This window comes from Molothrus aeneus, chromosome 11 (assembly GCF_037042795.1).
Source record: "Molothrus aeneus isolate 106 chromosome 11, BPBGC_Maene_1.0, whole genome shotgun sequence".
NCBI classification, from domain to species: Eukaryota; Metazoa; Chordata; class Aves; order Passeriformes; family Icteridae; genus Molothrus; species Molothrus aeneus.
In genome coordinates this window covers 5,408,377-5,418,850 of record NC_089656.1, presented here as the reverse complement: position 1 = coordinate 5,418,850, position 10,474 = coordinate 5,408,377, and the positions used below count along the sequence as shown (strand labels likewise).

Genomic DNA, 10,474 nt, shown 5'->3' with positions numbered 1-10,474 from the left:
TAACTCTTCCTAGAAGTAGGCTAGTATGAGGCTGTAGTAATTAACATTACTGAACATACACCCATGGGAGCAGGTACAGTCCTGACATTCTGAAACCGTCTGATTTTATTTTAACATTAGCAGAATTTCAAGTTTCATAGGGCATTTAATGAAGACTGAAAAATCTGGGTTAAAATTTTGAAAAAAGACAGCAAAGCTTATCTCTGGTGGGCAAGGACTACATCAAGTCTCCCAACATCCCTGGTATGTTAGCAAAATCCAGTGGATGCTACTTAATTACCATATATTGGCAAATATATGTAATACTTTTTTATATCTAAAAATATAATGCTGTGCAGGTAAAATTCTGAGAAGGTTTATACGCTTATAAAATTTCTATGAGCCCATTGTCTTCTGTTTATCACATTGTTTCTACAGCAGAGGATAGAAAGGGAAGCTGAAGATGTTTTCTTCATTATCTGTCTCTGATCTCAAGAGCTCCATGTGCATTCCAGGATTCTGCAATGTAATCAGGGCTGATCCCAGGAACTCAGTGGATTCTCCACAAGCACCATCCACTGTCACAGGATTGCTTTTATTGCCAATCTCAACACGAGAAATGTTTTCTTACAGGATCAACCAGAAAGTATTTTCTTAAAAATGAGATTTTGATGTGATAATTTTATACATTGTAGAGAAACTCCATGTAGTGGCTCATGTTCTTTAGAATGGGTACACCAGCAAAACAGCCCATGTAGTCCTGTGCCAGTTGCACAAGGTATAGAATTTGTGGTAAATTTTCACTTTGACTGTATAGCTGTAGGGATATGCTGAGATACTGACTTACTTCAGATAAATCAGAGGTTAAGAAGCCATACAGACCTTTAATAGCGTACAAAAATTTTTACCCCAACCATAGCAAATGCTGGTAGATTTTAAAAGAAAATTGCATATATTTGGGCCCTTTTTGCTGCTCTATTGCAATTCAGGAGTAAATGAGAGAATTTAGCATCAGATTATTTTACAAATACATTAAGTGATGGAAAATGAATTTAAACACAACACATTGCAGAGGCCTTGAGTAGTTAGATCTTGTGACAGTGGTCACAGGGGTCTTAGGATGAGGGAAGAGACGTAGATCTGACTCCATGTTACAGAGGGCTTGATTTATTATTTTATGATATATATTACATTAAAACTACACTAAAGAATAGAAAGAATGGTTTCATCTCAGAAGGCTAGCTAAGCTAAAAATAGAAAAGCAAAGAATGATAACAAAGGCAGCTACCTCAGACTCTCTGTCCGAGCCAGCTGACTGTGATTGGCCATTAATTACAAACAACCACATGAGACCAATCCCAGATGCACCTGTTGCATTCCACAGCAGCAGATAACCATTGTTTACATTTTCTTCCTGAAGCCTCTCAGCTTCTCAGGAGGAAAAAATCTTAAGGAAATGATTTTCATAAAAAGATGTTTGTGACAAGATCTTCTAGAGCTTTTGGGCTGTATTATACAGCAGAGATCCAAATTTTATCCTGTGGCCTGTGAGTACAATAGTAGAAAAAAGTACTCTTTTTGAACCCTCAAGAAAAGTCCTAGGAAAGAATGGCCTTCACATGGGTGCATAAGCTGTCAAAAATACTACAACAATTAAATAATGGTAATTGCAGATTTATTGCATAGTTTAAGAAAATCTTGCAGGTTTAATAGGTAAGAAATAGGAATTATCCTCCAAGCAGCAATATATTTAAATATTTAAACAAAATGAGAGAAACTGCTATTTATGACATGAAGGCAAATCTCTGTTGTGAAGTTCTGAATAGCCAAAAGCAGCCAGCACCTTTTACTTCATTTTCAAATGACAGGTGTTAAATTGGAACCTTTGCATGTGGTCTGGCCACACTCTGCTGTTCCCCTGGGATGTGCTGCCCTTCCAATGGGAGAGGAGGGAATGCTGTGCCAGAAAGGAGCTCCTGTCTCCCTCCTGGAGCTTTCTGGAGCTCCCTGTGAATGGCAGAGCCTGTCTGAGCCTGCAGGAGACAAGGCTTAGCAAGGCTTCACACAGCAGAGCATGACCTAGTCCCAGGCTGGTTTCCTCTATGGGAATGTTCCAAATGACATCTAATATTTAACCATAATTGAGACATTTAGGGGCAAACATGTCTGGACTAACTGATGTTTTAAAACAGCTACTCCCCCTTTTCCAGCAGTGTATCACTGTGAACTGCATGTACTGAAACAATTAACCCCGGATTTTTCTGTTTCATTCAGCATTCTTAACCCATAGGTAAAACTCTTGGCCACAGATTATTCCAATTATACTTTGTAAAGGATGATCTTTGTTTTTCACAGGAGCTCACATAATCCCAAAGTCCCTCTTAAACTTTAGAACAGAGAGGATCCCTTCTGCTCATACTGGAAAGGGTTACCATGCAGCAGTATTTTCTACTTAAAGTACAGAAATAGGAGGTGAAGGAGCCCAGACATCAGGCTGAAGGAATATGACAAAATATGATACAATGTAGGCTAAAACATAATATATATCCCTGTACATAATGAGAGTACTCACTAAACGTTTTTAGCATATGAATAGAAAATAAATTAACAGAGAAAACTTATGTTTCAGGAAAGAGTGAGTTGAAGGCAGGAGAGATAGTTTTAACTCGCCACTCTCGAAGTGGGAGGGGTTACTAAGCAAAAGTGTGTGTTGATAACCCAAAACATGGCCTGGTTTGTGATTATGGGATCAGGAATTCACAAACGTATCTCTTGGCAGTGCGGCACACCTCATCCACCCACTTGCCCTGGGCTGCCTGAGACAGGAAGACACAATTTTCCCTCTTGCCCCCGTTGGGCTGGGCACGGTCCCAGTTGGAGTAGAGCAGAGCCATTCCATTGACATCCACAAACCTCCCCTCGTGGGCCATGTCGGTGACACCCAGCCAGAACTCGGCCGCGCCGGGCGCGCTTTTCCTGCCGTAATCACGAAGGATGTTGGTTTCCTCATTACTCCTGGGGATAGCCAACGTCCCCCCCTTGGCTATGCAGTCCTCATTGGCCTCGTGGAAGTGCTTGGTGCCTTCTGGCATGAGGTAGCACTTCTTGTGGGCTTTGGTCCCACGAAGGCACACTGTGAACAGACAGGAGTTTGCACAGTCAGTACCAGTCTGCGCCTCAGCTTTCAGTGATGGTTCTCCAAACGATAATTTTCCAAAAGCACCTTGGAACTTGAGCAGACAAATCCTTCAGCAAGTGAAAGGCTGTTGATTCCACAGACTTGGCCCTAAATTTGGAGTAAGGTCAGGCTTACCTGCTGGTGCTCCAGTTCATGTTCATGCTCCTCTGTGCAGCCAGCACATCAGTGTGCCTTTGGAAACAGACTGCTGAAATATAACCCAGGCCTGTTCTCAGTGCCCCTTTTACCAAAGAGTGCTGCTTTCACATATTTTCTACCTTATTTCAGCAGTCCTGAAACTGATGGAATGGATGAGGCTTGTTTTGTTGCCAGATGTCAGTTGGTTGTCAGGAAATCTGTATTTGGCTTTATAGTGGAGACCAATCTAAATGTCTTTTAATATTGGTGATATTTAAGTAAAGTAAATTTTTACATCTTATCTAAGCTCAATTTCCAGCAAGCAAAGGCAGGACAGAAATGTGCTGTATTAAATTTTTCCTGCTCTCCAGGAAAATACTGATTTGAAATTCGTAATACAAATCTTTGAGTGATTACTAAAAGTGTAATTCTACCTGTAGAAGATTGCATATTTGGAATCTTGGAATTTATTTATTTTCCCTTGGAAATTTATTTATTTTCTTTCCAGCAAAGTCTCCCCCTTCAAATTCTAAATCCAAATGCAGTAAAGTGACTTAAATCTATAAATGCATTAAAAAAGTGCAGTCTTATTACTGAGCTTACAGAACAATCTGGACCCAATCTTCTGAAGATTTGAATTTATAAATCTGTTCGCTTTTACTTCTGCTGGGGAAGTCTTGATGTAAAATCTGAATGGCCCAGAGGGTTAATCTGGCAGCTGCTCTGTCACTGGAGTTGCCTTGCAGAGCTGCTGCTGGGGTTGTTCCAGCCCGAGGTCTGTGGGGGCAGGAACACAGGAGGGAATCCTTAAACTTTGCCTTCCTGCTCTCCTAATGCAGATTTGTGAAAAACTGATTCTCCCAAGAAAAATAATGATGGCAAAGTGAACCCTCTTTGGTGGAGTGTTTCTTCTGAGCTGAGGAAGGTACCAAAGGCCTGGAATAGACTCCTGTAACAATTAGTTTTAGAATCCTGAATGTTTTTACTTGCGTATTATTTAATTTATTGTTTAAGATAATCTTGTACTTATGTACATCTTCTGTCCTGATGTTTTCTAGAATCTGTTTTTAATTCCTGTCATCTGTTCTTGTAAAAAAATAATTATGTCTCTGATCAACAGGATATGGAAGTTACTTTGGACTACATCCTATGTCTCAAGTTTTTAGTATTTCCAGTTGTAGTATTCACTGCATTCCTTAGCTGCATTTTCAGAGTCATATTTTCTATTAGGGTTTAACCTTCAAATTTTAACCCTTCTAATGGCCTAAATAATGAACCTATTTATTTAATGTGGAACTCTTTAACAAATTTATATTTAAGATATAAGAGAGAAAGATCAGAAAGGAAAGATCAGAGAGACTTCAGCAATGCTGCAGCAATGATAAGGACTGGATATCTTTAGGGATGGAGTATGTGCTGCAAAATATTGTGTGGCAGCATTTCACATTTCACTCTGTGTAGAAAGGAGGCCCAGGAAGTTCAAGCAAAAGAAGAAACCAGATTTTTATATTGTGTCTTGGAAATGTTCATAAGCTAAAAATGGAGCTCCTTTTTAAAGTTGTTAGAAGGACATTAACAAAGACAGTCAGATCTAGGGGGGTGAGAGGTGTCTTTTTGCCAGATTTGGATTCCAGTTGCACAGTGTGGGTTATAAATTTAGAATAAAGCTCAAAATAAGTTTTGAGGAGAGAAAGTCTCCCAGTTCTGGTTTCATTTCTAAGCCACTGCATGCTTCCTCTCAAGCTCCTTCTGGAAGCAACACAAGAATTACTTTTAAACAAGAGTTACTTGTCTAGAACAGGCTCCCTCTTTTAAGAAACTTCTAAAGCCTTCTTATAAGACATTTGAAATAAAAATATTTTGTAAAGCCCAAAAACTCTATGTAACCCAAGACATAAAACTGAACAACCCAGATATTACCATCCCTAAGGAAAATACATTCTGTTTCATGAGAATGATGTAATTTCCTCTGTAATGTCCTCTTGTACATGTTTAAATGCCAGGTTTTATGTCAACAGCTGTGAAAAAGCACAACTGTCTAGTAGGTACATGTGTATTTACCCTTCTTATTTTGTTTGGAAATTTCCATCTGGTTATTTAAATACTTAAAGGACTCTGCACATTGGTCCTGAATATTTCTGAACTCACAGTGGATATAACTTTGAAGTTTTATGGCAACATTCACATTTGAATATATGTTCATATCAAAGCTGGGCACTTAACTCACCAACCACCTGAACTCTCAGACCCAGGAACCCTCACTGTGCTGCCTTTGATGACACAAAACTCAGAGCTTGAAGTTGTGCATAGCAAAGACAGAAGTAGTTCTTGCCCTCAGTGAAGAATCACCACTCATTCCCCAGTAGCTGAGACCTGATTTTACTTGAATGCTTCCTTCAACACTTGTCTGGTAAAGCTATGGCACACCATGGTTTTATGGAGCTGCACTCCTCAGTCATAAAATCCCCTTAAAGAGAGAGTTGGGAGTGAAGAAGAAAGGCAGTGAGAAATTTTGGAAGCCACTGACCAGCATGAGCTGCTTTACCTGACTGGAGTGCTTGTATTTCCTTCAGAGCATTTACTTCTCGCCACAATTTGTCAATCTGGGTCTTCAGGTCATCTTTTTCTTACACAAAAAGAATATATAGAAATTAACAAATATGCACAGATTAAAAAAAAATAAAATTACATGTTAAAAGCTGTTTCAAAAGATCATGCTGATATTGCTGCATTGCTGAAATGCTTTTTGTTTCTTTTAAAAAATTTGTGCTTAATGAAAACATTCCTCTAGGATTTCTATAAAAAACATGAGGAACTCACCTTTACCTTTCCTTCTCATATTTTATAATGGATGTTGCCCTAAAAACTGTTTGAAAATCATTGTTGCAGCTAATCATTATTTAGTGAGCTGGTATCTAATTTACAGAAAATGTCCCTTTTTCTTTTGAAACTGTACACTCTGATGTATGGACATGGCATACCAAAAATAGCAGGACACAAGTTGTGTTTCTTCAAAGCAATGTTATTTCTGTGAGCATGAAACTTTCACACAACTCTTGTTTCAGCACAGGGAGGAATGACAAATAGAGCCCAACCTGGCAGTCTGAATGTTGCAGATGTGCTTGCTGAGCTGCAATCTCTACTTCCCAGGGTTAGCCTTCCTCTGTCCCTCAGTACAGAGGGGCCTGGGGACTTGGGTCACACAAAATCACTCTGAATCAGCATTTTGTAGCACTTAAAAAAGCACCAAGAATATGTTGGCACAAGAAAATGTTGGCACAAGAAGCTAATTTGCCCATAACTCCATTTTCATGTCCTCTTTTCCATTTTTTTTCCTTTTAATCATCATAATATCTTTCAGGGCTCCCTGCTTCCCCAAGGCAGAATTTTGTGCTGTCCAATCAGTGCTACCCCGTGCTAGCACAGAAAATGTATAAGCAGCCTGTCCTTAGGACACCTAAGCTTAAAACCCTGGAGATCCCAAAGGAGAAGGAAGTGTCTACAACTGTGTGACTCCAGAGCAGCTCAATCTTCTTGTACAATGGCTTTATCAAAGCCACATTTTTTTAAAATTAAATAGGAGTTCAAATACTTGCCATCAGTGAGCCTCCATCATACCTGCTTTTATTAGAAATACACCTTTAAATTAAATACACAGACATTTCTAAACAACATTCTGTGGGTTTTTATTTACTCTTAAGCTTTGCTGTAGGAACTGATGCTTTATCTTCTGCTAATTCATTGATGTTGACCTGCTAATTAGTTTGACTTGCCATTTCACAGTGTTTTTCATACAAGTAGAGTAATATTCCACAAAGAGTAGACAGACATTCTGTTAAAATTAGGAAATGGTGCAAAAATCTGAATAATATCCTTGGAGCCTGAATACTTCTGCTTGTTTCCCCCATATACATGAATTTCCATTTTTCTGATCTTAGTCAATATAGCTGCATAACCAAGAATGATCAGCCAGAGTCCTCTCTCAGCTGTACCTGTGAGTTCTGAATAATGTTGACAGAGGTGAACAGCCAGAACAGAGCAATATATTTGCAGCTGTTATACAGCTCTATTTTCATAATTCATTCTGGCACCTCATTTGTGGCTTTGCTAGCTCACATAAACAATATTTAAAAGACAGATATGATATAGACTCAAGTGTCCTTTATAAATAAACATTTGTGCAATGTTAGTTTCTGGTTCATGCAGTGCTGTTTAAAGTACACAGTAAATTTGCACAGTCTATAAGGTTCTATCCCTCCTCCCAGTTCAGACCCAGTACCTTTCACTCTACGTTTGCTGTGCTTCCTGGCTTTGAATTTGGAAGCCTGGCTGATGGTCTGATCCAGCAGTAGTAAGCTTATGAGTAGAAAAATCATAAGTCCAGTTTGTGCCATGTCTCTTTGAAAGAGCCTAGGAAGGAGCTTGAAGAGATTCCCTTTAGCAGCTCTGAGAGAGGCCACCCAGAGCCATCTCAGCAGGGCCTGCCTGAGCTCAGCTTTATAAGGTGTGCTGGCAGCCTGGGCTGCACTCCACGCTTCTGAAATGTGTTTGATGCTTGAGCTGGCTGTAGCACAAGACACCCCCTTGTTCTCCCAGCCCATCTGAAAGTGCTGTTTCCATTCTGAGCTCAGCTGTCCCAGCCCTGAACACTGCCCTGATTGCCTCACCGTGAGCTTAACAGCAGAGCCAGAAGCTGGGGAGGAGCAGACGGTGCCTGTGCTCTGCCAGCCTCCAGGAGGGGCAGCCAGAGGATTTCAACAGATGCCAGGGGCTGGCCCAGCACGGCTCTGCCCCAGGCTCTTACCCAGCCTGGTTAAGTCAGGACATGGCCACCACCTTCCCCTGAAGCACAGCCAGGATGCTGCTCCCTCAGTAAATGCAAGCACTGCAACTACAGACCCACACAGAGGATAAAACATTAAAATCACATCATGTGGGGAGTGCATGTGTTGGTTTATGAAGAGTTAATAAATGCCTGATAGATATGACTGCATTTCTGGTGAGAACAGCAATCAGCAGGGTTTAGTAAGGGGAACAAAAGGTAGCAGTGCTCTCCCAAAGGTTCCCAAGTTCTGATTGTAGAGTCAGAGGAAAGCACAAGGTGCTTGAAGCAGCACAGTATCTCCCTGGAGTCTGGAGAACTCTCTGAGTTTGAATCTCATTCATTTGCCCTTGGGCTCTGTGGACTTTTGTGGAGCTGCCTTTAATTGGGACTGCTATATGTAGTAGAACCTCTCCCTGATTTTGGTGAATAAATGAAATTGTCACAAAAATATTCCCATCCATCCCACTTTTTCTTTTTTCCTTTTCTTTTTCCCCCATTAAAAGAGGGTTTGATTAAAATGTGGACACCAGAGCCATTGGTGGGTCCTGGCCAGGGCAGTTCATGTTCTTCAGAGCTGTTCTTCCTGACATCCCTTTGCCATCTCTCTCTGCTATCATTACATTCTGCTCACATTGCTGACTTTTTTTTTTTTTAAATCAGGACAGTAAGATCAAGGGATTTACTACTTTATTTTCAAAAAGCTGGGATTTAGGAACATGCTGGTGTACTGCATGAGTACTCTTTGGCGTTTTCCAACCCACACTAAGGCATTTCAGTACTTTCAATGCAAACCACACCTGCCCTGTCTGTGCTGGACAACTTTAAACAACTCCCTGTATTCTCATAGTCTGCAGCTAGCAAACATCTCTTACCCATTAGCTAAGACACTTTCCATAAATGCATCCTGATATGATCAAACTTAGTTCCAGTGGTCCTGCTCCAAAATATTGAAGTATTAACACAAATTGTGTAGGGAAACTTTTCTCACCCCTCAGAGATGTTTTGGAGCACAGCACATCAGAGATGGCTGTTGTGGGTCCCACCCACCCAGAACTGCCCAAAACATCTCACACAGCTGCAAATCTCAGTCCATGGTAAATGTGGAAAGGGCTGGCATTCCAACTAGCACACCAGCACTGAAATGTGAGCTGGCAGAGAGGAAAATCAGGAGCTTTGCAAGGGTCTAGTTCAGATTTAATCTGTCCTTTAGAACAAGCCCTAAGTTCAGGCTTGATCCATACATTATCCCAGAGGTATTGGGGCATCAATATAAGTTAATTAAGGGCAGATGGCTGAATCAATAACTGCCTCCAGTTAGTTTTTCACTTGGTGCCTTCTCAGATCTTGTGGAATTGCACATGAAGCTGATCCTGAACCTTTGCAGCTTTCAACCTGACAAATTAAACTGTGCTAATTTCAGGTTGCCTGATAAGGGAGCTGCAAACCCCTGGAGCTGTTTCATGTGGAGCTTAAGTGTCCCCAGGCTTTGGGAGGGGCTGGAGCAGTAGCTGGGTCACCAGGCCCTTTGGTGTGTGCTCAGTACCAGAATGGATTTGCTCCTGCCCCAAGGAACCTGAGCTTGCTAACACAGGCTCCTTTTCTTCCCGTGAAACGGGGCTGACAGTGAAAGATTTGTACTCTGCTGGGGCAGCACACAAGTCACTAGAAACAGAGGGATAAAGAAAACACGGATTTGGTATTCTGACAGTTCTTGGCCAAGAGCCTGGGTGAAAAACTGCTTTTTGGAGTACACCATGTAATGTCCTTGCAAGAACAGAGTTGAAATGTTTTGAAAGCTAAATCCCCCTCATTCAGTATTTTCTCTGAGCATTTTTCCAGTCTGCAACTAGTTCAGCTGGACTTCACTCCCAAAAAGTGAATCACAAAGCTGCCCTTGCAGCTGCTGGGATAGACCACAAGGATATAGGGGCTAGGATTCCTCTGGAGTACCCAAGAAGAGGTTCCACATTTATGACTAACCTGTAGCAACTGGGGAAGCAGGTTTAACTTCCTGGGTATAGTGTGTGAGCAGGAGAGCCAGAGAACAGTCAAATTATGCTGCTGAGAAGATGTAACCTTGCAGGGCTGCTGTGAGGAAGCAGGAAATGGAGGCACACAGAGTGACACACTCCCTGAAGGGAGTACCTGGGCTGTGTATGGGCTTGAAATCAGCATTATAATGTCATCCAGAAATGGAATTCTTCTTTTACTGGCACTGTTACAGTAATATAATATAGCCCAGGGAGTGAACACAATTATACACTGATAGAAGTAATTTTTCCTGAAACAAATAAATCCACTTTCCTTATCAGAATATACTATATAAATATAAATATTCTTATTGCTTTAGAGCT

The 10,474-nt window shown here is 40.9% G+C and overlaps 1 protein-coding gene across 1 annotated transcript; it reads right to left on the bottom strand.

Annotated features, from left to right (window-relative positions):
* Window positions 1–2,717: 2,717 nt before the first annotated feature.
* Window positions 2,718–7,689, bottom strand: CLEC3A (C-type lectin domain family 3 member A). Its single transcript, XM_066557686.1, has 3 exons — window positions 7,575–7,689; window positions 5,841–5,921; window positions 2,718–3,112 (listed from the first exon to the last, which is right to left on the bottom strand). Exons 1-3 carry the CDS (start codon window positions 7,687–7,689, stop codon window positions 2,721–2,723), a joined length of 588 nt encoding a protein of 195 aa, XP_066413783.1. The 3' UTR covers window positions 2,718–2,720.
* Window positions 7,690–10,474: the final 2,785 nt, after the last annotated feature.

What these genes read in the sequence shown, in the direction of transcription:
- CLEC3A (XM_066557686.1), bottom strand. Translation starts at nt 7,689, where the DNA reads ATGGCACAAACTGGACTTATGATTTTTCTACTCATAAGCTTACTACTG. An exon ending in CAGCAAACGTAGAGTGAAAG is followed by an intron (nt 5,922 to 7,574) that starts GTACTGGGTCTG and finishes TTTTTGTGTAAG; the next exon opens with AAAAAGATGACCTGAAGACC. An exon ending in AATACAAGCACTCCAGTCAG is followed by an intron (nt 3,113 to 5,840) that starts GTAAAGCAGCTC and finishes GTCTGTTCACAG; the next exon opens with TGTGCCTTCGTGGGACCAAA.